This window comes from Bos taurus, chromosome 25 (genome assembly GCF_002263795.3).
Source record: "Bos taurus isolate L1 Dominette 01449 registration number 42190680 breed Hereford chromosome 25, ARS-UCD2.0, whole genome shotgun sequence".
NCBI lineage: Eukaryota > Metazoa > Chordata > Mammalia > Artiodactyla > Bovidae > Bos > Bos taurus.
In genome coordinates, this window is record NC_037352.1 from 18,305,450 (window position 1) to 18,333,026 (window position 27,577).

General features: G+C 40.0%; 1 protein-coding gene across 5 annotated transcripts; it reads left to right on the forward strand.

Annotated features, from left to right (window-relative positions):
- On the forward strand, positions 1-27,577 carry LOC789337 (transport and Golgi organization protein 1 homolog). 5 transcript variants are annotated; one of them, XM_024985305.2, is made up of 15 exons: positions 5-362; positions 493-592; positions 3,306-3,437; positions 9,022-9,043; positions 10,825-10,913; positions 12,221-12,292; positions 12,441-12,539; positions 18,123-18,195; positions 18,326-18,482; positions 19,837-19,938; positions 20,573-20,633; positions 20,734-20,769; positions 20,846-20,913; positions 25,653-25,815; positions 27,413-27,577. In XM_024985305.2, exons 1-15 carry the CDS (start codon positions 316-318, stop codon positions 27,449-27,451), a joined length of 1,260 nt encoding a protein of 419 aa, XP_024841073.1. In that variant the 5' UTR covers positions 5-315; the 3' UTR covers positions 27,452-27,577. The 5 variants fall into 5 exon arrangements, with proteins under 5 accessions (XP_059737537.1, XP_059737538.1, XP_024841073.1 ...); XM_024985307.2 differs by having other exon boundaries at positions 9-340; XM_024985306.2 differs by having other exon boundaries at positions 11-362; positions 18,344-18,482.

The following is a 27,577-nucleotide window of genomic DNA, read 5'->3' on the forward strand; positions in this document are numbered from 1 at the left end:
GACAAGAAATCATAAGGTCGGAAAAGGTTCCAGAGGACCAGGGTGTAATGGCGCTTGAGGAGTCAGCAGAAAGGGGAGGGGCATTCTAAAACTGGGGTCGCGAGGGATGTCACTATGACGAATCAGAGGCTAAGGCAAGTGATTGGCTGAGAGAAAGTAGAAAGCATCTGTGTTGCTATGGCATCGTCCAAACAGGAGAAAACTAGGAGGAAGACGGAGCCCCGTTCGTCCCCTCCAACTGCTCCTGCGATTCCACTTTAGCTGTTTTTTGTTGCCTCCTGACCTGCTGACCTGCTGACCTGCTGGCCTACTGAGATGTCGGAACACTCCTTCCTCCCTTGTAGGACTTGGTTGACCCCCTGGTACTTTTTCCGGAGCCCCTTCTAATCCTCCCAGGAGACCACACCCCCTTCCTGCCACACCACCACCCCCCCATCCCTTCCCCAGCTCCAAATCCAACCACTCTTCTCCCCTCCCCACCCTACTTCTTAGCTGGCAACCTCGGAGCCCCTGGGAGGAGCAGCGTATGGGGATGGAGACACTGCTCTTCTGTCTCTTCCTACTCAGGTCTCCACTTTTCCCAAACATGCATGTAAGTAAACACGAAACACCAGTGGTTTCTTCCTTTTTATTGGGCTCTGTCATACTGAACTTAAATAACTGCATGTTTCTTGGTGTCCTCAAGGGGAACTCAGTCCTTCCTGAAGACCAAGGTCCTCAGGGCAGGTTTCTTGGCCAGCCTGAACCAGCTCTTGCCGCAGCTGTTCTCATCATTGTCCTGGCCCTGTCGCTACTGCCAGAATCAAAACACAGCAGGCTTGACAGGATGAAACCTGAAATAGTAACTTTATTTGGTCAAAGAAGGAAGTGGAAATGTACTAAAAGCTGTTGAGTCGTATGTCAAAAATGAATGAATTGTATGATACATGAATTAGGTCTCAATAGTGTTATTTTTTTTTTTTTAAGTAAGGAACTCTTATTTATTAGAAGTCCTGGGCTCAAAATTAGACTGGCTCCTGGAAAGCTTGTCAAGATCCCTCTTCAAGCTACACAAGTTCAGGGTCCTCCCCTGTGGAGTGTGTTTTCCTGTAAGCACACCCTTCATATTTGTGAAGATTGGCAGTCCTGCGAACTGTGGTGTTTAAGCTCTGGGTTGGTACTGGTCTGCTAAAGAGTGACATGCCATTTGTGCTCTGGGCTTTCTGGTTTGTTGACTTTTATCAACTTCTGAGGCATCCCTTTCATTGTGTTTTTGAATATTGCCTTCAGGGACTCTGTCCAGCCAGATTGATGGGAGCCCTGAGAGCCCAGTCAGTATGGCTACACCCTGCTGGGATGTTTGTAACAGGGAACTCCTTAGGAGTGACATAACCTGGAGGTGAATGAGTCATTGCCCTTTCTTTAATGAAGTGTCTATGTACAGAGTGCTGATTTACCCAAAACAGAAAGGTCCTTCAAGTCCTTAGAATTGTTCAAATATAAAGAAATGCTAGGTTCACCATACTATGAAAGTTTTCATCCCCATAAAAATGTTCTTCCACACACAGGAAAGTAAGATAAAAACTGAGAACACCCCAAAGAGATAAATTGATTTGTTCTCTTTGGCATGCACCAGATGTTGAAGGATCTGCAAAGGCCCAGTACCTGGGACAACCTTTGCATTGAGATAGAGTCATGCGACATGAATACCTCCACCTGTTTCTTTTGAGCCTACAAAGGAAGAAATGTCTAGATAATCTTTGTTGGAATTTTTTTTTTCCCTCAAAGGGATTGAGACTGTATTCTCATAGATTAGTGAAGTTCTCTTTTCCCTATCTCATCTTTGGGCACTCAGATAAAGCAACTTGTCTTGCATTTGCCACCTCCACTCTTGCTCATGGCCACTGACTCTGAGAACCTCAGTTTATTGACCCCACTGGATCAATTCCAGGTAGGAGTCAGCTATTGGTGTCAGCATTTAGGCAGTTGCCATACAGAACAAGAGTGCCCGCGCCTGATGTTTTACCAGTTACTGACCAGATGGTGTTGGTTTTTTGTGCATTCGATCTGTGTGTTTAACCTTTGTGCTAAGAGCCCCTTTTATCTCTCACAGCGTCTACTCAAAGACAGTGTATGATTCCCAACAGCACACATTTTACTGACCTCAGTTGTGAGGGTTGATGATGAAAATGCTGTTCATTTCAGAAGCTACTTTCTAGAGTAGAGGGATTTTATTTTTACAAAACTGAAACTTGGTATGTAGATTAGTATGAATCACATTGAGTTTATTTCCTCCTAAAATACTTACATCACTAGATTTTATAAGAAAATATGCTTTCTTCTTGTTTTTATTATTCAGAAACTTTGATTTTTTTATAATTTAATTTTCATGGTTGCTATTAATTGTTTAGGTGCAATGCTATGAAAAATGTAAGTGACTTCTTTTTATTGACTGTTTGGAATTGTATTTTTAGCTAAATTCAATTCTTATCATTTTAATCATAATATATGAAATGATTCTATTGTATAAATCATTATGTACTTCAGAAGTCTGACATTATGTGCTCTGGTTCAGAATCAAAGTGCACATGAAAAAAAAACCTCAATGTCTTTAGAAACTTGGGCTAAATGGAAATTTTTAATTAATTTTGGTTGAAAAAATAATCAGTTTTATTATAACAAGCTGCCGATCTTTCTCACTTATTTCAATATCTATAAATATTTCTCTGTTATTCTCATTTATATCTTTAACATACATTTTTCTTGTTATTTTCCCCATCCTTCTATACATTTTGGAGTTATTTTAGGAAACGTTCAGTAGGAGTTTTTCCAGGTACTTCATGAAGATACAGCAGAAGGCATAGGTTTCCCATCCACTCTGTTTGCATTCACTTATTTTTCAATTTTAAGATGTCTTCTACATTCATAGGTTAATGTCTGCTGACTGTTTTTAAAATACTTGCAATGTATTTGTTAGCAAAATAAAATCTCTAACAGTTTGTGTATCGGACTTTTTTTCTACAGCTGAAGTGTGGTATAATTTATCTATGATAGCAAGCACCTCTTTAATGAGTACAGTCTGTTGATATTTGACATGTGTGTGCAGCAATGAAACCATTACTACATTAAGATTGTAAACACAACACTCCCAAAAGTTTCCTCCTGCTCCTTTAGAATCCTTCTGTCCCCTGTCTCCTCCATGAGGATATATAAGAGGGATGTAGGTACCTCCTGGAGATTGGTTTATGTTTTCTAAAGTTGATTCTTTGTGATGGATATACTGCGATTGTCTTCAAGTTTCCTCATCATCTCAAATATTATTTCAGCTGGTCCACATTCTGCTTGACCATTTCCATCTTGGGCCTGAGGCTTATGAAGTCCTTTGCAGGCTTACAACGATTACTGCCTCCTTGGGAATTTCTGAGTTTGTCATTTTCTTCTGGAGGACTATCCTTGCTGTGAGTATTACTAAAGTACCTTATAGATGTACTTTTAATCATCCATGATGGGAATGTTTATAGTCACAGACATTTTATTTGCATTCAGTTCTACAAATTTCCCTCCAAGCAGTGCTTTCACTGCATCACACAAATTTTAATGTATTTATTTTCAGTTAGATTGACATATTTTCAAATTTCTGTTGAGATGTCCTCCTTGACCCATGTTTTCTTTAGAAGTATGTTGTTTAATTTCCATTTTTCATGTGATTTTCCAGTTATCTTTCTATTACTGATTTCTTACAGATCCATTGTGGTCTGAGAATATCCTTTCTATGCCATTACTTTCAATTTGTCAAGTGTTTTATGGCTCTGAATTATGGTCCTAGTGAATGCTCTGTATGAGTTTGAGAAGAATGTGTATTCTGCTGTCACTGGTTGAAGTCTTCTATAGATGTCGTTAGACACAGCTGGTTGATAATGTTGTTCAGTTCAAGTGTATTCTTATTAGATTTTTATATTTTGGATCTGTCAATGACTGATAAAATGTTTTGATTTCTGACTATAATAATGAGTTCATCTATTTATCCTAGAAATTCTGTCAATTTTTGACACTATTATTAATACATACATATGAAGAATTGTTATGTCTTCTTGCAGAATTGACCTCTTTACCATTAAAGTAATACCCTTCATTATCTCTCACAATTTTCTTTATTCCATAGTGTGCTTTGAAGGCTAATTTCAGTGTTTACGGAAGTCTGGGTTGATGATTCTTTCCTTTTAACACTTTTAATATATTTCGTTCCACTTTCTTCTTGATTACATGGTTCCTGAATAGAAGTCTGATGTATTTCTATCTTTGTCCTCTCTGGGTAAGGTGTTATTATTACTCCAATGCCCTCCACACCTGGCTTCTACGTAAGTTTTTCTTTCTCTTATATGTTATATAAATATATAAACAACATCTAAATATATATGTATGTATTCATTCCCACTTGGAAATCTGTGAGCATCCTGTATCTGTGGCTCGGTGATTATCATTATTATCATTATTTTAGAATTTCTTGGTCATTATTGCTTCAAAAGTTTTTTTGCTTTTTCTACTGGTATTGCTATTATGTTTAGGTTAGATCCTTTGTAATTGTCCCACTGTCTTGAGTAATTTGTGCTTTATTATTATTTTCTTTGCATCTGTTTAAGTTTCTACTGACGTTTCTTTAAGTTCATTGATTCTTTCTCAGCTATGTTGAGTTTGTTAATAACCCATCAAACGTGTTCCCCATTTCTGTTAGTGTTCTTGATTCCTCCGTTTTCCTTTGGATCCTTTTTCCTCATCTACTCTTGCATATTGTCCACTTTTTACCATTGGATCCATTACCATGTTAATCACATAATCATGCAGATTTTATCCTCTAAGGTTTTAAATCCCCAGAGATAATGATCTGATTGTCTCTTCCATATTAAGTGTGATTCAAATATTTGCACTTTGAATTCAAACTGTGTGATTTCTTCTTTTAGTATGCCTTGTAAGGATTTGTTGTTAGCTCCATATTTTGCCCTGTTGTGGTGGAACTGAGGTATTATATATAGGCCTTTAATGTAAGATTTTATATTACCAAGCTAGAGGGTAGGCTGAGTTTAACATAGATGAGACAGGAAGGAGAGAGAGAGAGCATTGGAATTGGGCATTTCCCTTTGCCGATGTCACCTCGTCTTTGGGCCAAACCCCATTTAGACTCTAGTAAAGTTGTTTCTCTTGAGGGCTTGGCTTCCTTTACTGAAGTATAGTTGATGTACACTATCATGTAAGTTTCGGAGAAGGCAATGGCAACCCACTCCAGTACTCTTGCCTGGAAAATCCCATGGGCGGAGGAGCCTGGTAGGCTGCAGTCCATGGGGTCGCTGAGAGTCGGACACGACTGAGCGACTTCACTTTCACTTTTCACTTTCATGCATTGGAGAAGGAAATGGCAACCCACTCCAGTGTTCTTGCCTGGAGAATCCCAGGGACGGGGGAGCCTGGTGGGCTGCCGCCTATGGGGTCGCACAGAGTCGGACACGACTGAAGCGACTTAGCAGTAGCAGCAGCAGCAGCAAGTGTTCAGAATAGTGATTGACAATTTTTAAATGGTATACTCCTCCATTTATAAGTATTATTAAAATTATTAGAAAAGATCTTTAGTCAGTGCTTTTTATGTTTCTCCCCTGGCCGCAGTGTACATCCTCCCTGATGAAATTACTGTGTGCACACCACAAGGAGTGGGGAGTTCTATTTCACATCTTGGAGAACTGAGCATTTACATAATCATGCAGATTTCATCCTCTAAGGGAAATATTTCCATATGGATTTCTTGAAATGTATTTTGATTTTTCTAGAATAATGCAATCCTCTTTCATTTTGTTGCTCAAATAGTTCCAGCTTTGGACATTGGGATCGCTTTCAGGTGGTTCCCGTGTTCCATGAGAAATGCCATTGGTATTTTGATAAGGGATTGCATTGATTATATAGATTGCCTTGCATAGTATGGTCATTTTAACAATATCAATTCTTCCAATCCATGGACACAGTGTACCTTTCTATGTCTTTGATTTCTTTCATCAGCCTCATAGGTTTCTGAGAATGGGGTTTTTTTAAACTCATAGGTTTCTGAACACAGATTTTTTTTTTTAATGCAAGTGTAAATGAGATTGTTTCCTTAATTTCTTTTTTTTATAGTTGATTGTTATTATATAGAAAACCAACAGATTTTTGTATATTAATTTTTCATGCTTCAAATTTACAAAATTTATTAATGAACTCGTTGTTTTTGTGTGGCATCTTTAGGATTTTCTGTATACTGTATCATGTTATCTGCAAATAGTGACAGTTTTACTTCTTCCTTTCCAATTTGGATTGCTTTTTACTTTTTCTTCTCTCATTGCTGTTGCTGATTTCCAAAACTTTGTTGAATAAAAGTGAAGAGTAGATGACCTTGTCTTGTTCCTGATCTTAGAAGAAATTCTTTCAGTGTTTCACTATTGAATATGATGTTAGCTGTGGGTTTGTCATGGATGGACTTTATTATGCTGAGGTAGTTATGTATATGTATGTATGTGTGTGTGTGTGTGTATATATATATATATATATATATATATATATATAAAAAATATGTGCTGAATTTTTCTCCATCTATTGATGTGATCATAGGGATTTCATTCTTCAATTTGTGAATATGTTGTATTACATTGATTGATTTGTGGATATTGAACCATCCTTGCATCCCTGAAATCAGTCCCATATCTCAGAGTATGATCCTTTTAATATACTGCTGGATTTGGTTTGTGAATATGTTGTTGAGGATTTTTGCATGTTTGTTCTTCAGTAATACTGGCCTATAATTTCCTTTTTTGTTTGATATTTTGTCCATTTAAAAATAGAAAAGAATACAGTGTTTATTTTTAAATGACTATTTTTCCCTCTCTCATGTCAACAGCATGTGGAGATTTCCCCCCAATATTTACATATCTTTTAGGATTCCCAAAGATAAAACTGGTGAAACATAGGGTATCCCCTAACACTGGGCAATCTGGCATTATTAAATTTCATGCCCTTGGCCACACAGAGCCCCCAGAACTTCATCCATTAGAGTATAGATTTCTCTCCCATGATGTTCTGTTCTGTAGAGAATTCTGACCTTGGGCCTCTGCTCCAGTAAATGATGATTACCTGTATCTGCAGGTCAGTTTCTCTAATTCTCTAGCAAGAATTTGCCTTGTGGCTTCAGTTCTCTGAGTGATCTACAAAGAGTTTTGGTGTTTTTCCAGTCTTTTGGCTTTTGTCTGGTTTGTGGATGAGTGACAATTTCCAAGTTCCTTACAAGTTGGACCAGAATCCAGGAGTCCAACTCTCCTCTTTATTTCCTTTTAGAGTATAAACTCTAACAGAAATTAGCTTTGAAATGAAAATGCTTTGCAAAATACTCTAATCTTTTTATTAAAGAACTCAGTGAGCCAAAGAACTATATTCTCAGTGGAAAAATGACCATCTGTAAAACGTTTTCTTCATGATGAAAACATAAATATCAAGTATTTGGTGACCCCATCCTTCTTTTCACATGCCCCTGCCTGGGGATTAGGTGACAAAGGACAGTAAAGCTGTCCTGTGCAGTGTGTAAAGTTAATGATATTCTAATATCTTGGCAAGTCTTGGGGCTAGCCTCAGAAAGCTTTCAGCCTCAATCTGAATATTGCTTATGATTTTGAATGAGGAAATATGTTTTAAGGTGAAGAAAATGTATCTTTGCATAATATTAAGATGAAGCTCTGCCTGGATTTTCTTGAGCTAAAATTCCTCAGGTTATAACTCATATCTGGGAAGCACATTTCTCCTTTCTTGAAATGTTATTGTCCTTTCTTTTGTTGCTTGTGCTCTTCCTCTAGCCATCTCCCACTTTCTTTCCCATAGATTACCCTCTATTTTCATTGGTCTGGAAAATTCAAACCATGATATGTTTCAGTGTATATCAATTCGTCAAGCAGCCAACTCCCTGAAAGATTTCAGAAAAGCTTCTAGTGAGTTAAGAGGCATATCTCAGCAGAAAGATTTTGCCTTTTCCTTTTGGAAGCTTTTAAATAATCCTAGGTTCTGAACTGCAATGTACATATTGCATTTAAGAAAATAACAATGCTTTAGTATATGTATAACATTGTGTTATTAAAAATAAAAGATTATCAAAACAAAATACATTGCATTATCAAAATTAAATAGATAGGTGCTCATTTAGTAGAATATAAAAGATCTTTTATCCATTCTTTTTTTTTTTAAATTTGGGCGGCGGCCCTCTCCGTCAGCTCCCAGAGCGCCCAGAGGAACCGGATATCCGGCGTTTTACCCTTTTATCCATTCTTATCTTCCCTGGTGGTTCAGAGGTTAAAGCATCTGCCTCCAATGTCAGAGACGTGGGTTCAGTCCCTGGGTCGGGAAGATCCCCTGGAGAAGGAAATGGTAACCCACTCCAGTATTCTTGCCTGGAGAATCCCATGGATGGAGAAGCCTGGTGGGATACAGTCCACGGGGTCGCAAAGAGTCGGACACGACTGAGTGACTTCACTCACTTACTCACTGAAAAAGACCTTTTGGTCAAAAATAAGTTATTTACCATTGTGTTCCTTATCAGAAATTGTGTAGGAAGTAGCCCGACTTAAATAGTAAATTCTTTTTTGTTGTTATTTTTAATCATATGAATCATTATCACTATCAAAATGATTATTATAATTTTGGGGATTATTATTTTGATATTTTATCAGGAACTATTGGCTGTTGCTGTTCAGTCACTCAGTCCTGTCCAACTCTTTGCAACCCCATGGACTGCAGCACACCAGGCTTCCCTGTCGTTCACCATCTCCCGGTTCTTGCTCAAACTCACGTCCATTGAGTGAGTGATGCCATCCAACCATCTTGTACTCTGTCACCCCCTTCTCCTCCAGCCTTCAATCTTTCCTAACATCAGGGTCTTTTCTAATGAGTTGACTCTTTGCATCAAGTGGCCAAATTACTGGAGCTATAGATTGTTAAAATAATATGTTTTGATATCAAATTTAATTTTGTTTCTTCCTTCCCTAGGTCAAGCCCCCAATATTTCAAGGTAAGAGTTTAAGCTTTAGACTCCTTTGTGATATTTTCTCAGTACTGGTGTTTGATGTTAGTTTTAATTCAGCTAGAAGTAAATACAGTGACTTTTTGTATTTGTCTAATTGACTTGTTTTTTTAAGTATAATTTTTATTTTTAGTTTTTAATTAGAGGATATTACTTTATATTGTGATGGTTACTCTTGAAAAATTTCCTCCTCCTGGGTTGAAGTCTAATGCTATTGTAGAGGGAATTGCCATCCATTGAGATTTAAAAAAAAAAGAATGAGGAAAAGATCACAAGAGTGGGGAGTGGGGAGAATAGGATGAATTTAATTTTGCATATAAATGGTTAGGAAGCAAGGGATGATGAGACTGAAGTTTGGAATGAGTACCTGTCATGACCCAGTTTTTGGTGAAAGGTGAAGATGATAAAACCATAGTGAAGAAGCTTCAAGTTTAAGGAAGAATGCAGATATTGCCAGGCATTGTGTGTCACAACAAAGGATGAAGCCAGGGGTTATGAGTCTGAAGTGGAGGAAAACATTCATGCCACTGGAGAATGAGTGGAAATGAACATGATGCAAAATAGGGATAATGAATTCTGTATGTGCTTTATAGATAGTGATGATTATGTGGGCTCTCAACAGATATTGAGAGCAGGGTGGCTGCTGGCACTTGGTAGGCCCTCAAATGTTGGTGTTCATCACAATGAATGCAGCAATGGTGGCAGTAATAAGTGATCTCGGCATCTGAGCTTTCACCTTGGGCAAACAGAAGATAAGTTTGCACTGTGTGATCCGATGAGGGAATTAAATGTCTGTTGGAGGAGTCTGGAATTGCAGGCTGTATTCTTGAGCTTGATACATGTGAAAGTGAAAGTGTTAGTCACTCAGTCATGTCCAACTCTTAGCAACCCCATGGACTCTAACCCCCCAGGCTTCTCTGTCCATAGGATTTTCCAGGCAAGAATACTGGAGTGGCTTGCCATTCCCTTCTCCAGGGAATCTTCCCAACCCAGGGATGGAACCTGGCTCTCCTGCATTGCAAGCAGATTCTTTACCGTCTGAGCCACCAGGGGCTTCATACATGTGTATACACCTGTGATTGGGTGCTTTATGCATTCTGTCTTCCCGAAAATTGATGTTAACATTATCTCCATCTTGGGAGGAAAATGCTATTTTTAAGGGACTATGTCCTCTAGCACCAAGTTAGTGAAGCCCACATTGTATGCAAGTGTGTTCAATTCCAAAGAGAAAGGCAATCTACAGGGCATCAGGAAGACATCGGAAGCCTTTCAAGAGCCTATCAGTCAACATTTCGAACTTGCCTTCTGTGGAACTGCACATAGGGCCTGGATGTGAGTTGAAGCTGGATGAAATAAGGAGTTTCTTTTTCTTATAGCAACATATATATTCACCTTAGTAATTGGAGGCAAGAATTTTAAGTTGACAGGATGTTTGCTTTTTTCTATACTCATCTTTGGTGACGACACAGCTAGCTGAAGTGACTGAATTTTCTGAGAATGGTACTTATAGATAGAGGAGAATTTAGAAGTCGATTTAATGTTTTTATTCATCTTTGAAAGTGTTTTACATAGGAATCTCATTGAAATAATGTTTCTTAGGTTTCAAATTCTGCTAGCTAAAATTTGCTTGTTTTAGACATGATAGTAAAGAGAAAAGTTATATAAAGAGAAAAGAAAAAGATAATGTATGTCTGCTGCTTACACTGAGATAATTCAATTTTAACTGAGTTTTTCTACTAAATCTTAGAAATTGTTTTATCTCTCTTTAGTTAATTTGAAACAGATATCAGAGAAAATCAGTAATTTTGTGAAGGACAACAGACAACTTGCAGAAAATATAGCCAATATGGAACAGAAGGTATCATTTTGTTATTTTTTTATTTTTGTTATTTTGTTTATTTTGTTATTTATTTTGTTATTTTTCATGATTTTACCTTCAGCTTCTTCCCCCTCTGAGAGTTCAGTTATTTTTCTTTGTTTTCTTTTATCCTACCATCCTATTTCTCATGTTCCATAAACAGTCCAGGTTCATAGCAAGCTCCATAGATGTAAAGCACTGTTTTCTGTATTTGTAGAAGGACTCACAATCAAAAGATAGGTTTGGCTGGCACAGTAATCCATATTTGTAACTCTGATTTCCTTTTGCACATATTTGCATAGATCAATGACTCAAAGAAACGTCTTTAAGAAACTAGGAGACAAAATAAGATGCTCTCTCATGAAGCACTAAAATTTAAGGTAAAAATCCCGTCTCTACCTGGGATTACATTCTGAAAACAGAAGAGTAATGAGTAATTATTACTGATTCAATTTGTTTTGTTAAAGGATAACATCAAAACAATTGAGATAACATCAAAACAATTGTTTTGAATAACATTCAAAACGACTGAATCTCTGAATGACCTCCTCCAAAGTTCTCGTGCTAGGTTGCAATCTGTGAGGGGTCAGAATGTCAAGACACCAAACTTCGTAAGAATTTGGCTGCTAAATTTATCACAGTTAGACTTTTGAGGCTTTCTGTGCATTGGGTGAGTTGAGGGCTCCATCTCCTCTTACTATTCACCACCATAGATTGTGCGTGTTTGGGAGCTGAACCTCCTTCTGAACAATGATCTGGAATATCACATACTCATATCCCCATGACTTTTCCAGTTTCAGAGACGAGGAAGTTTTTTTTTTAATTTTCTGAGTTTTCTCACTATTTGGCACTGCCTTCACATAGACAATCCCAGGAAATAGATGAGAGGTGAAGGAAAATATCTAGCCAAGTTGTATGAGCCCTACCCTTCTTTCTGCTGAACAAAGAATTTTCAATGTGAATTTGGGAAAGTTTTCTTTCTTTTCCATCAAGAACACCCACTGATGAGCTGTTTGACATGGACAATTTTCCACCCTTGTCATCCAGTCATCTCTGTTGTTATTCAGTGAGCAAGATATTTTATGAAGCTATGAAATACTTGTGCCTTCATGGCTTTCTTTGTTCTGCATTTCTTTATGGGCTTGACATTTTTCCTGGGCCCACCCTGGATCTACTATCACATGAAACTTAGGGATCACCCTGGGATATGCTTGTTTGATATTACCACTTTTCAGCATATCACTGAGTGTGTCCATTCAGTGATATACAGTCCATCTCAGTACATTTCTTGTTTCTATCCTATGTAGATACTGGAAAAAGAAAATTCTACAGAGGACATGAAAGATGCTATTTTAGCGAACACCTCAGGAATTTCAGAGGTAAACTACCTATATTTGCTGCAGGATTTCCATTGTATAAGTTAGCTTTTACAAAGAAAAGATTTTCACGTCTTAGAAGATTAAAATGATATTTGCTTGGAATTGTTTTTTTGGGAATTAAGTCATTGATGAGAATGTTTTGCTTCAGTGTGAAAGTGCCTTTAATGAAGCTTGTGTCAGTGAAGTGGAAGTGAAACCTGAAGAACTGCATGAACAGAATGTTCAGCTCAACACCGAGAAGAATCAGGTAACAAGTTTTACTCCCACAGACTGTTTAATTCAGAAAACTGAAAAATCGATACTTCCTTTTCAATTATTTTAAATTCTATATTGGAATATAGTTGACTTAAAATGTTGTATTAGTTCCAGATGTACAGCAAAATGATTTGGTTATACATATACATGTATCCTTTTTTCAGATTTTTTCCCATATAGGTTATTAGAGAACATTGAGTAGATTTCCTGGTGCTATGCAGTAGATCCTTGCTCATTATCTATTTGAAATATAGTAGTGTGTATATATTTAATCTTAAATTCCTAATTAATCCCCCTACCATTCTTCTTTGGTAACCATAAGTTTGTTTTCTATGTCTGTGAATCTGTTTCTGGCTTATAAATAAGTTTATATGTATCATTCTTTTACATTCTACATATAAGTGATATATATATTTGTCTTTCTCTAACTTACCACATTTAGTATGATAATCTCTAGGTCCATTCATGTTGCTGCAAATGGCGTGTTTTCGAAAAGTTTTTACTTTCATTTTAAATTCAATGGATTCAAACAAAATAAACCACTCATTACACACAAATAAAGTTTTGATTCTGTATAGAAGATTAGTTTACCTAATTTCAATATAGTCATTAAAAGATAGTAAATAGAATCAACAGAGAAAAGTAATAGCAGATACATCACCAAATTGGACTGACCTACATCCAGACTTGAACGGCATTGGAAAGTCCTTTGTTAATATCAATTTGAAGTGTGAGTGTGCATGTTAAGCTGCTTCAGTCATGTCCGACTCTTTGAGATTCCATGGACTGTAGCCCACCAGGCTCCTCTGTCCAAAGGATTCTCAACCCGGGGATAGAACCCACATGTCTTCATCTCCCCTTGTGATTCAGCTGGTAAAGAATCTGCCTGCAGTGTGGGAGACCTGGCTGTAAAGGTTTGATCCCTGGGTTGGGAAGATCCCTTGGAGAAGGGAAAGGCTACCCACTCCAGCATTCTGGCCTGGAGAATTCCATGGACTGGATAGTCCATGGGGTCACAAAGAGTCAGACACGACTGAGCAACTTTCACTCATTTACTGTTGGCAGGTGGGTTCTTTACCACTAGCGCCATCTGGGAAGCCCTACAATCTGAAGTCCCCACTGGGAAATGATCCTGGGAGGTGCTCCACCCCAAGAGTGAGACTTCAAATTGCAGTCTGGGGGGCTCCAGCTTATAATCCCAGGCAGCAAAACAATAACATCATCAGTTTGTATGCAAAAAGACAGCTCTGGTTTAACTTTTACAATGCTGTTTGTTTCTCCTTGTGAGTTGTAGGATTTCACTAGACCCTGTCAGTTCAATTCAGTTCAGTCACTCAGTCGTGTCAGATTCTTTGCGACCCCATGGACTGCAGCATGCCAGGCCTCCCTGTCCATCACCAACTCCCGGAGCTTGCTCAAACTCATGTCCATTGAGTCGGTGATGCCATCCAACCATCTCATCCTCTCTTGTCCCCTTCTCCTCATTCCTTCAATCTTTCCCAGCATCAGTGTCTTTTCTAATGAGTCAGTTCTTCACAACAGGTGGCCAGAGTATTGGAGCATCAGCTTCAACATCAGTCCTTCCAGTTAATTTTCAGGACTGATTTCCTTTAGGATTGACTGGTTTGATTTCCTTGCAGTCCAAGGAACTCTCAAGAGTCTTCTCCAACACCACAGTTCAAAGCATCAATTCTTCCGCACTCAGCTTTCTTTATTGTCCAACTCTCACATCCATATATGACTACTGGAAAAACCATAACTTTGACTAGACAGACCTTTGTTGGCAAAATAATGTCTCTGCTTTTTAATATGCTTTCTAGATTTATTGTAGCTTTTCTTCCAAGGAGCAATCGTCTTTTAATTTCATGACTGCAGTCACCATCTGCAGTGATTCTGGAGACCAAGAAAATAAATTCCGTCACTGTTTCCATTATTTCCCCATATGGTTGCCAAAAAGTGATGGCACTGGATGTGTGATCTTTGATTTCTGAATGCTGAGTTTTAAGCCAGCTTTTTCACTTTCTTCTTTCACTTTCATCAAAAGGCTGTTTAGTTCCTCTTTGCTCTCTCCTCAGGTCTTCAAAAAATACCATTAATAATTTGAACAATTTGCATTGATTCTTGGGTGATATGGTCATTTTGACAATATTGATTCTTCCAATATGAAAACATGGTATAACTTTCCATTTGTTTCTGTCATCTTTGATTTCTTTCATCAGCATCTTACAGTTTTTGAAATTCAATTGTTTTGTCTCCTTCAGTTCAGTCAATTCAGTCGCTCAGTCATGGCCAACTCTTTTCGACCCCATGAATTGCAGCACACCAGGCCTCCCTGTCTATCACCAACTCCCAGAATTCACCCAAACTCATGTCCATCGAGTCGGTGATGCCATCCAGCCATCTCATCCTCTGTCGTCCCCTTCTCATCCTGCCCCCAATCCCTCCCAGCATCAGATTCTTTTCCAATGAGTCAACTCTTCTCATGAGGTGGCCAAAGTACTGGAGTTTCAGTTTTAGCATCAGTTCTTCCAAAGAACACCCAGGACTGATCTCCTTTAGAATGGACTGGCTGAATCTCCTTGCAGTCCAAGGGACTCTCAAGAGTCTTCTCCAACACCACAGTTCAAAAGCATCAATTCTTTGGCACTCAGCCTTCTTCACAGTCCAACTTTCACATCATACATGACCACTGGAAAAACCATAGCCTTGACTAGACAGACCTTTGTTGGCAAAGACACGTCTCTGCTTTTCAATATGCTATCTAGGTTGGTCATAACTTTCCTTCCAAGGAGTAAGCGTCTTTTAATTTCATGCCCTCAGTCACCATCTGCAGTGATTTTGGAGCCCCAAAAAATAAAGTCTAGCACCGTTTCCACTGTTTCCCCATCTACTTCCCATGAAGTGATGGGACCAGATGCCATGATCTTCGTTTTCTGAATGTTGAGCTCTAAGCCAACTTTTTCACTCTCCTCTTGCACTTTCATCAAGAGGCTTTTGAGTTCCTCTTCACTTTCTGCCATAAGGGTGGTGTCATCTACATATCTGAGGTTATTGATATTTCTCCCGGCAATCTTGATTCCAGCTTGTGCTTCTTCCAGCCCAGCGTTTCTCATGATGTACTTTATATAGAAGTTAAACAAGCAGGGTGACAATATACAGCCTTGACATACTCCTTTTCCTATTTGGAACCAGTCTGTTTTTCCATGTCCAGTTCTAACTGTTGCTTCCTGAGCTGCATATAGGTTTCTCAAGAGGCAGGTCAGGTGGTCTGGTATTCCCAACTCTTTCAGAATTTTCCACAGTTTATTGTGATCCACACAGTCAAAGGCTTTGGCATAGTCAGTAAAGCAGAAATAGATGTTTTTCTGGAACTCTCTTGCCTTTTCAGTGATCCAGCAGATGTTTGCAATTTGATCTCTGGTTCCTCTGCCTTTCCTAAATCCAGCTTGAACATCTGGAAGTTCACGGTTCACGTATTGCTGAAGCCTGGCTTGGAGAATTTTGAGCGTTACTTTACTAGCATGTGAGATGAGTGAAATTGTGTGGTACTTTGAGCATTCTTTGGCATTGCTATGTTAAAGCTGGTTTGGTGGTTAGGGCTAGGGTTAGCATTAGTTAGTTTGATTAATATGTGTCTCTGTGTATTCCTCCTTGAGTTTACCCTCTGTGCTACTCCCTGAACTTCCTGAATGTGGCTGACTGTTTGCTTTCCCATGTTAGGAAAGTTTTCAGCTATTATCTGTTCAAGTATTTTCTCAGGCTCTTTCTCTCTCTGTTCTCTCTCTCCCCCATAATGCAAATGTTGGTACATTTAGTGTTGTCCCAGAGGTCTCTTAGACTGTGTTCATTTCTTTTCTTTTTTGCCCTTTTAATCTGTTTCATGGCAGTAATTTCCAACATTCTGTCTTCCAGCTGCTTACTTGTACTCTACTGCATCATTTATTCTGCTATTGATTCCTTCTACTGTATTTTTCATTTCAGTTATTGTATCCTCCAGCACTGTTTTCTGTTTTTTGTTTCTTTTAGCTCTTTGTTAAACATTTCTTGTATCTTCTAGGTCTGTGCTTCCATTATTTTTCTGAGATCTTAGATCATGTTTACTATCATTACTCTGAATTCTTTTTTGGGTAGATTGCCCACTTCCACTTCACTTAGTTGTTCATCTGTGGTTTTAACTTATTCCTTTGGAACATATACTTCTGCTGTCTCATTTTGTCATCTGACGTTTTGTGTTTGTGGTCTTTTTTCCATAGGGTGCAGGCTTGTACTTCCTCTTGCTTCTTCTTGCAGGAATCTGCCTTCTGCTGGGTGAGGTTGGTCTAGAGGTTTGTGCAGGCCTCATGGTGGAAGCGCCTTGTGCCAATCCACTGGTGGGTGGAGCTGGGTCTTGTTCCTTTGGCATGCAGTGCCAAGGTAAGGAGTATGTTTAGAGATAGCTCTGGGCTCAGAAAGGTTTTAGGCAGCCTGCCTGTTGATGACTGGGGCTGTGTTCCTATCCTGCTGGTTGTTTGGCCTGAGGCATCCCAACACTGGAGCCTACAGTGTCTTGAGTGGGGCCAGGTCTGGGTAACAAAAGGGCAGCCTCCAAGAGAGCTGATGTCAGTGAGTATTTCACAGTACTTCTATCACCAATGTCCCTGTCCCCATAGTGAGCCACCGCTGCCTCTACCTCCTGGAGCCCCCTCCAAGACCAGCAGGTAGGTCTGGCCCAGGCTCCTATGAAGTCATTGCTTCTTCCCTGGGTCCTGTTGCTCATGAGACCTTGATTGCACCTTCCAAGTGTGGAGTGTCTCTTTCCCCTAGTCCTGTGGCATTTCTGTGATCAAGCCTCACTGACATTCTAAGCCAAATGCTCCAGGGGTTCCTCATCCCAGTGACAGATCCTCAGGCTGGGGAAACTGACATGGGTCTCAGAACTGTCACTGCTATGGGAAAACATCTGTGATATAATTATTTTCCAGATTGAGGGTCACCCACCCCAGTGGCTCAGCTGGTAAAGAATCCGCCTGCCAGTGCAGGAGACACAAGAGATGCAGGTTCAATCCCTGGGTCAGGAAGATCCCCTGGAGAAGGAAACAGCAACCCACTCCTGTCTTCTTGCCTGGAAAATTCCATGGACAGAGGGGCTTGGTGGGCTACCATCCATGGAGTTGCAAAGAGTCGGACATGAATGAGCATGCATGCAGGCAGGCAGGCATCCGGCGGGTATGGGACTTGGTTATTTTGCAGTTGCAGCCTTGATCCTGTCTTCTTGTGGCTTCTTCTTTGTCTTTGAATGTAGATTTCCTTTTTTTTTTTTTTTTGCTAGGTTCCAGGCATTTTTGTCTATGGTTATTCAGCAATTAGTTTTGATTCTGATGTTTTTGTGAGAGGAGGTGACATCAAGGTCCTTGTCCTCTGCCATCTTACTTCCATACCTTCCTTACCAATTTTTGATTATGCTGTAATGCACATAAATCAAATGAACCATGTTAACCCTTTTAAGTGCACAACCCTCCTGTGTTAAGTATACTCATATTGTTGTGGATCATTACTTCTTGAGTGTTTTGTTTTTTTTTTTCATGTCTGTTTAAAGTTACAAGATGCCAGTGCTGAACTTGAGAATTTAGAGCTGAGAGCCTTGAGGAACAAAAACTGCCAACTTGTAGGTACGTTGTTTGTTGGGAGGAAGGCCCCACATAATGGAAATAAGTTTGCTGGGGGAAGGCGCAGAATTCTTCTTGCCTTCAGGGTTCTTCCTCACTTTTATCCCCACCCCAAACAACTTCTCACCCAAAGAAAATGGCTTCCTTACAGAAGATAAAAAGAACCTGAAAGACATCTGTGATACACTGAGGTCTGTGAAAGCAGAGAAGGAAGTGGAATTAAAAATGCTGAAGAGAAAGGAAGCCTTCCTTGTTGAATTCTATGAACAAAGAAAAATGGCTGCAGAAGAGTAAGATGTTCATATGTTCCAAATACTGTTGTATAAATGAATGTGTCAACCAATGTAGATAATCGTATTTCTTTTAGAATAGGTTCCAGGGTATTTTTGCCAAATTCATCCAACACATTCATCCTACCTTGATTTCCATAATCCACATTTTTCTTTCTGTTCTAAGTGATCATCACACATTCTTTCTTATAGTTTTTTTAGGTAGTAGAGGCATTGTCCCAGTATCAATTAAATTAATACCTGGATCCCCTCTGGTTCCATTTACACTGTCCTTTAAGTTTCAGTCCCAGCACATTGTCTGGTTCTCCCAACCCTCTGTCAAGTCACACTTTATTCTGCACTCAATAGCTTACCATACAACCACTACATTACAGCCAGTCTAAGGCATTTGCTTAAAGATTGCCTGGGAGACCAGACAGAAATACAGGTACGTTTTTCTCCTTAGTGTTTTTATCCTTGTTTCTAGAATTTTTGAATTTTGCATATGATCCCATAGAAAAATATCAGATTGAAACCATTTGAACTGGAACCATGAACAAACTAATCTGATAAAAAACAGCAATGGCTTTGTTAAGCCATTGACCTTCACTGTTCTCAATATCAATGACTCAGTCTTGTGAAAGTAGGTTAATACCCTGGAGCTATGAGTTTTCCATCTGAAATCTGTCTCCTAGAGATGACACCCTGATTGTGTGACGGTCCACATCATTTTAACACAGCACTAAGATTTGCTTTTTCTTCTTGGATCTTTTTTTTGGGGGGGGAGGATTTTTTTTATTTTTTCCTTAGAAAAAGAGGTAGGGATTCCACTCCTGAACCATAGAAATTCTGGATAGTTATTGGAGAGTGTTAATGAAGCCATATCATGGAAGACTCTCTTTGGCTGATTGTCTGCATCCATACACAGCCTGGATGAAGAATCAGGGCTCCCCATGGAGGCATAAAACTAATTATGATCCCCTGCTTCATCATAATGTGTTTACTTGGGATGAGTTGGTCAGGCATCATTTTCCACATTGACACAAATTGAGTCTTTACCATCTCAAATGCAAGACTGACCCTGGGAGGGCACCAAGTAGGTTATTTATGAGACTTTATGATGAATGAATAGGAGTAAAGAACTGTAAAGAGAAAACTTAGACTGCAGAGAGACTTGCTAGCAGGTCAAAGTTTGGTTTTACTTTAATCCTCCATGGGGGACTTCAGTTCATTCATCGGATTGTGTTGTCAATCTACACACAGATGGGGTGGTGGCGAGGAACATTTGAAGCTAGACCTTCAGAATTCTAGGAGATAAGGAAGTCCGAATTTCACACTGGCTACTGGGCAATGTATATATCTTTTTCCATCTTAGGAAACTGAAAAAGAAACAATGTGAGTGGATGGAAAAGGAGAATCAGCTGTCAGCTGCAGAGGGAAATTTGAAATTAGTTTCAGCAGAAGCACACAATTACAAGTAAGGTTAAATACTAAATACCAGTGGTTCATGAAATTACTTTTGAGTTTTTGATTTTAACTTTTGTACAATGTTTGGCACCAATTAGCCCAAAAGTTCAGAAGAAATATACATAGAGAATGTATGGGAAAAGATAAGTATTACAAAGAACAAACCATTTAAGTCACTAAAAATATACTGATCCCCAAAGCTGGCCAGACTGTATGGAAATTTAGTTGAAGTTACTTGAGAATGCACCTTGTTTTAGGAAGAACTGCGTCCACTAATACAGTAGTGTCACTAAGGGACCTAGTTTTGGCAACCCTGGAAATTATGGTAAGAATATAAGTAAAAAGAGAATCAAAGCTTTATGATCAGTCACTCATCACACAGTAATGAGAGAAATTTTGGAAATGTATGGGAATGATATCAACTCAGAAGCCTGTAGGCATTATCTAAAATAATAAATAAGCGAAGGATGTTAATGGTAGATTTGTTCTTACTGACACTTTCTAATCATGTGAAAAGTGCTTTATATGTATTCCTAAATTATATTTGGAGATAGAGATGAGGATAACGGGAACTTGGGCAAGTATTAAAATCATGCTCAGTGTTAAGCTTTATGTGATGAAAGCAATTGTATTATAACTCACAGGCAACAGATTGAACAAATGCAAGAAGAACTGCAGCAGGAGGAGGTCAGCTTCAGACACCAGGTGACCCGCCTCCACCCAAGTTACTGAGCACCTCAGGCGCTGAAGAGGGGTCCTTAGATTCCCAATCCTGGGGAGTTTATTCATGTGTTGCCTTTTTCAGATTTCTCTTCTTGAGAAGAAGGCTCAGGACAACTGGGTAATTCTTTTTTTTCTTTCTCTCCTTCGTGTTGTCATTCCCACAACTGAACTTGGGTGTGCTTTTCCTCCCACAGATCAAGGGTCGGATTTTGGAGAGAGAGATGGCAGAGCAGAGCAAGGAAGCCGCCTACTTGAGACACAAGTATGGGATTTCCTGTACAGTTTTTAAGGGTGTCTTTGAGGTATTAGGGCTAAGACATTAGTGTCTAGTCAAGGACTGGTGTTAGAATTCTCACTGAAGTCCATTCTTTTTCTATATTCAAGACTGGCAATAATTGAAAAACAGGGGCTGCAAGAGAAATACGGGATGCCGAAACCCAGGTGCTGGGAAGACCTGAGACATAGAAACTCCCAGGGAGAGGTAGGGAGCACATTGTGAAGTGCAACAACTTAACACCTGTTGCAAAACCGCACCATGTCATTCTTTCTCCTGTGAATGATGATCGTGTTGCCTGGGAACAATAACCAGTGCTTACTGAAGACAAGAAGTTGTCTCAAGGAGTGACAGAAGATGTTTTCCTCAGATTCCTCAGTCAGAATGACTTTCTCAGCCTGTGCCCTGTGATTGGTGGAGCTAAGGCCCCACCACTTACTGGGGACCTTCCCCATCCCCTTAGCCCCCAACCTTGGTTCCTCTAACTAAAGAGAGAGCCTGGAGGGCAAGTGGGTCCAAGCTTGCTTCCCCACCTTGAAAATATAGGAGAGAATTTATTCTTTTTATTAGCAAAATAGGCATTCATTTACTGTTTTTGGATGTTCCTTTATTCTATTTGTTTTATTATTTTACAATGGGTTAGGTAGTCCACTCAATTTCCATTAAATTTCTATGTAATTTTGCTCCTCTAACATCATCGCCATGACCTGACACTTTCACTGATGAATCTCCACAGCTTTCCTTTTCTCATTACTATAAAATTAGTCTATTTCCCTTTATGAATATTTATATAATACCTGGTCACATATAGAAGACAACTTATACAGAGACAGGAAAATTGAAAAATCCCCCTGTGGCCCAAAAAAAGAACTCCTGTTCTTCATGGTGAGGGTTTGTTGATATTCTGCCTATCCAAGGATATTCTCATTTCAGTTTCTAATCTGAGATTAAATTGGGATTTCCTCAACCGTTTTGGGAAACGGTTGCTTCAATGTTGATTTCCAGCTAGTTGAGACCATCCACAGTTGGTTGATTAGTTTTGAAAATACATGAATTCTGGCCCTGTGGTCTTCCTCAAAAGTCAGGGTCTTGCTCGCCTCCTGGGGATCACTTGAGGCGTGGGGGAAACCCTTGACCTCTGGTAATGGACCTGAGAGTGGGAAAGAGTATAAGGTGGTGGAAGAAGGTATGTAGGATTGTTTTTCTTTCTCAGAATCTGTACAAATTTGAATAAACCTCCAATCACTTCTCCTTTATCAGATACAGGACCTGGCATGGCTCCCATGAGAAACAGCAATTCTTTCCCTACTAAGGATGTACAAAGGGCCATGTAAATGCTGTGGTCATTTATGGTTGCAACTATTTCTGGAAACTTCTTTTTATACAACACCCTTTCTTCATCTCTAGATTGTGTGGTTGATTGTGCTATATCTACCATGTCATTTTTACTTGGGAAAGCAAACTCCTCCCCAGGAATCTACAGGCTTCTCTGTTTTCAGCTAGTCACATTTGGTATCACTCCCAGAACCGGCATAAGCATGGGTTGACAGTGGTCTGTCATGAGGTCAGGGGCACTGGCAGCAGCATTCCTAAGAAGCATGGCATGTTGGCATAAGTCCTCCTAGAGGAGGTTGCCATTAGGCTTACCACAGAGACTATAGCCCTTCCTTAGAGACTACAGACCATAGGACTGGGCCGCCTCAGGCCAAACCATAGACGGAGAGAGCACAACCCCACCCATCAGCAGAAAATTAGTTAAAGATTTACTAGCATGGCCCTGCCAACCAGAGCAAGATTCCGTTTTCCCCACAGAGAGTCCTGCCCATCAGGAAGCTTGCACAAGTCTCTTATCCACAACCATCAGAGAGCAGACAGAATGAAAACCACAGTCACAGAAAACTAACCAAAATGATCAAATAGATCACAGCCTTGCGTAACTCAGTGAAACTATGAACCATGCTGTGGAGGCCCATCCAAGACCGATGGGTCATAGTGGAGTTCTGACAAAACATGGTCCACTGGAGAAGGCAATGGCAAACCACTTCAGCACTCTTGCCTTGGGAAACCCATAAACAGTATAAAAAGGCAAAAATATGTGACAGTGAAAGATGAACCCCCCGGGCAGGTAGTTGCCCAATATGCTACTGGAGAAGAGTGGAGAAATAGCTCCAGAAGGAATGAAGAGGCTGAGCCAAAGCAGAGACAACACCCAGATGGGCATGTGAAAACTGGATGAAACTCACCCAGTCTGGTGGTGAAAGGCCAAACTAGAGATAAGGAGCACAACCCTACCCATCAGCAGAAAATTGGATTAAAGATTTACTGAGCGTGGCCCAGTGGGCCCTGGAATCACTGCAGATGGTGAATGCAGCCGTGAAATTAAAATGCCTGCTCCTTGGAAGAAAAGACAAATCTAAACAGAGTATTAAAAAGCAGAGATATTACTTTGCCAAGAAGGGCCCATATAGTCAAAGTATTATTTTTCTAGTAGTCATGTACTAGATATGAAAGTTGGACATAAAGGAGGCTGATTGTCAAAGAATTGATGCTTTTGAACTGTGGTGCTAAGAGAAGATTTTGAGAGTCCCTTGGACAGGAGAAATCAAACCAGTCAATCCTAAAGGAACTCAACCCTGAGTATTCATTGGAAGGACTGAGGCTGAAGATGAAGCTCCAGTACTTTGGCCACCTGATGTGAAGAGTCAACTCATTGGAAAAGACCCTGATGGTGGGAAAGATTGAGGGTGGGAGGGGAAGGGGGTGACAGAGGATGGGATGGTTGGATGGCAATATTGACTCAATAGACATGAGTTTGAGCAAATTCTGGGGGGTAGTGTAGGACAGGGAAGCATGGCGTGCTGCAGTCCATGGTGTCCTAAGGTGTCAGACACAACTGAATGACTCAACAACAACCAGAACCATAAGTGCTTAGAGGCTGAGGCCTGCCCAACTTTCTACTGTGTGTTCCTGAGGCCTGCCCACTGTGTGTTCCTGGAAATAATGTGAGGAGGATGACAGATAGCTCCATACTTAAGTCTCCTGGCACAGTTGACTCCCTCCTGATCTCCTGTATTTGGGAATGTTACTAGATTACTGAAACGTGATATTACTATTATTTTGTACCTTTGTGTGTTCTGTGAAAATTTAATGTGCTTCACTTCAGTTCAGTCGCTCAGTCGTGTCCGACTCTTTACAACCACATGAATCACAGCACTCCAGGCCTCCCTGTCCATCACCAATTCCCGGAGTTTACCCAAACCCATGTCCATCAAGTCGATGATGCCATCCAGCCATCTCATCCTCTGTCATCCCCTTCTCCTCCTGCCCGCAATCCTTCCCAGCATTAGGGTCTTTTCCAATGAGTCAACTCTTCGCATGAGGTGGCCAAAGTACTGGAATTTCAGCTTCAACATCAGTCCTTCCAATGAACACCCAGGACTGATCTCCTTTAGGATGGACTGGTTGGATCTCCTTGCAGTCCAAGGAACTCTCAAGAGTCTTCTCCAACACCACAGTTCAAAAGCATCAATTCTTCAGCACTCAGCTTTCTTCACCGTCCAGCTTTCACATCCATACATGACCACTGGAAAAACCATAGCCTTGACTAGATGGACCTTTGTTGGCAAAGTAATGTCCCTGCTGTTTAATATGCTGTCTAGGTTGGTCATAACTTGCTTGGGTAATATAAATTTCGTAATTCATTGCTACCCCATCTCTGTTGGAAAATATACTAAACAGAATCATTCTAGTGACAACTAGATTTAAAAATCTCAATTTTCAGAAATATTATATTTTTAGTGGAACATGTACACTAAACAGAGTAGTGAAGGTCAATAATAACCTGCTGGGGTGATTTCCAACAAGTCCTTACATTGTGTGCATGTGAGCAGGTTGTATTGTGCCCTTTAAGCTGTTACAGCTGACACCTCTCTCATCTTACATCACAGGATTTATATACCTGAAATCAAAACACATTTGACTTAGTTCTGTTATTTAGAGTGCTCAACTCTTTTTTTTCCATAGTACGCATTTCCCATAGGGTAGTTAAAGTTCAGAATTTCCTGTGTATTAAGATAAATGAAACTGGGCCTGTCTGTTTATCGGTTTAGGATTCCCTGAAATCTTAAAACAGATGCACGGCTCCCCTGCAGGACTCCAGTAATCCCCATCTCCCTAGACATCTTTGTGCCCATGGGCAGCGCGTCCAAGGAGATTAGGTCTCCTTTGTCATTAAGGAAACACAGAGGATGTGGGCGTGATCTTGCAGGCAGAGCTTTTCCTAGGAGTAGCTATGATTCCATGTGCAGAGAATGGGCTTTTCATTTCCTTTCATTCCCTCTCTTTTTAGTGTACAAAGAACAAGTTTCTTTGGTGGTAGTGAAGGAGTGGTGGAGGGTTCTTCTGCACATGGAGGCCTTCCTGTCAGGAATATGCTACTTTAGACCTTTGGTATTTCCTCTGTTAATCCTCTGAGCTAGGACCCTTGACGTTATACATTTACAGATGCAGGCATTAGCATGTGTTAACAGTGTTTTATACCCTTTTAACCAGTGCTGTGGGCAGGACCTAGAAAGATGTGTGGAGTTCTCTGGCATTAGGCTGCTCTCTTGGAACCTGGAAGAGAGGAGGGTACGAGGTGCTGGGACCTGCTTCATTGGGTTTCAGCTTTTGTTGATATTGGGGCTTTTGTCTGTCATATCAGCATATTTTAAACTTGTGTTCTACAGGTCAGTATGGATGCAAGAGGGCGCTTGCCTTTCCCATGACCACCCTGCATGCCCTACCCCATGGGCTGCCCTTTATCACCACTCAAGGGCTGTGGGCCTCTTCCACCTCCTCCACCCTGGCTTCCTCTGGGACCCCACCCAATGCCTCCACATCTTTAAGATGGTAAGATGATCTGAAGAGTATGCTAATTTGTGAAGCATGTTCATTTATTTTTCTTTTGAGTTTTTAGTGGCAATGCAGATATGTATACTGATGGCTTTGTAATGCAAAGACAAACCTGACTGAGGTCATTGTAACATTTATGCCTCAAGTTTCTTAGGACATGCATATGATGGACTGGTCTTCACATGTACTGATGGGCTGGTCACCCAAACTGAGCTGGGCATCAGGTGTTCCTTGCAGAGAAGAAAAGAGGCTTTTTAGAGAATGAGAGAAATACCAGTTTTGCAGATTCGCCTCATACAGAAACCACTTGTTGGGTTCTGTGAAACGTAAGACACATGCCTAATTTCAAGAATTAAAATATCCCCTGAGAGAAACAGAAGAGAGAGATAAATGATACATAAGTGACCCAGAACTTGTGATCATCGTAACAGAAGCACCAGTTCAAGGCCCTAGAGTGCAAAAGAGGAATCTGTGAGTCACACAGGAATACATAGGATGTTTTAGAAGAAAAAGTAAAAAGTGAGGTGCTGTCACTTAGATGGAACTGGAAGGCCGTTCCCAGCAGGGCAAACAGTTTGGGCAGGAACTCTGAAGGCAGTAAGATGTGCACACGGGGCCGCTGTGTGCTGAAATGACACAGTGCTGGCGATGCATTATCCCCTTTAGATGCCATTGTTGCCGTAAAGCCCTTAGATAATGTCTCATTCGGATTATTGTTTTCACTGCATTTCTGAAAGTTCTGGTTATGGGTGAAAGAAGGCTCTGGATAAACAGGGGTGTTTAACTTGGTTCTTTCAGAATATTTTGTGGGGCTGAAGTTTGGTTTTTTTTTTTTGTTTTTTTTTGGTCCAATGATTTGAAAATGCAGTCAGGATCTAGATGAGCTGAATAGCTGCCTTGGCCTTCAACATAAGGCAGGTTCTTCCCAGGGAATTCAAGGTTGATCCAGGGCCACTCCTGCAGGACCCCTGTCACCACATCCTTGCATCCTCTAGTCTCCACCCCTGACTGTCAGCTTTGCATCTCCCGCATTTTCCTCACAGTATATTGTACATGATTCTTTGCTTGTATACCTGTTGTTCAGTCCCTAATACTCAGTGGGACCTAGACAGAGTGTGAGCTTTTTATCATTAAAACAGGGATAATATTGATTTCTGATGTCATCGTGAGAAAGATGAGATCAAGTACATATAGAATTTTGCAGACTGGCTGAGACGTGTTTGTCGCTCACTGCTCTTGTAGTTTAAAAGAAAATGTCTACACACAGAATCATCAAAGATATTCTGGAAAATACATTAAATTAACCTAAGGATATACGCCCTGAGGCCTAGAGCTTAGTAATCTGTGCTTTAAAAGACAAGGCAAAGACACTCTTTCCCCTGTAAAAATTCATGTCCTACTAGTTAAAAAAGAAAGTAAGAGAGTGTGTACATTCAGAGATCTGATAAGAATTGTTTTCATTATGTATAGAGTCATAGATGCAGCCACACAGTAAAGTGTTCATCAGAGATCACAGATGTGTTAGAGAAGGCAAAATGCGTGTAGGGAAAATTCAGATTACATTGAAATAAATCAGAATGTCTTTCCCTTATAGGAGAACCAGTTTAAATTTGAAGAGGATTTTGAGCCATGACAAGCAGATTATGGTAATTGTATATTTAAAGAAGGTGTCAGATCTACATTCTGGCCCGAATGTTTCCCTGCCCCTTCCACTACTGTCTCTCCCATTGTCAGCCCTAATAAACCTTCCACAGTTCTA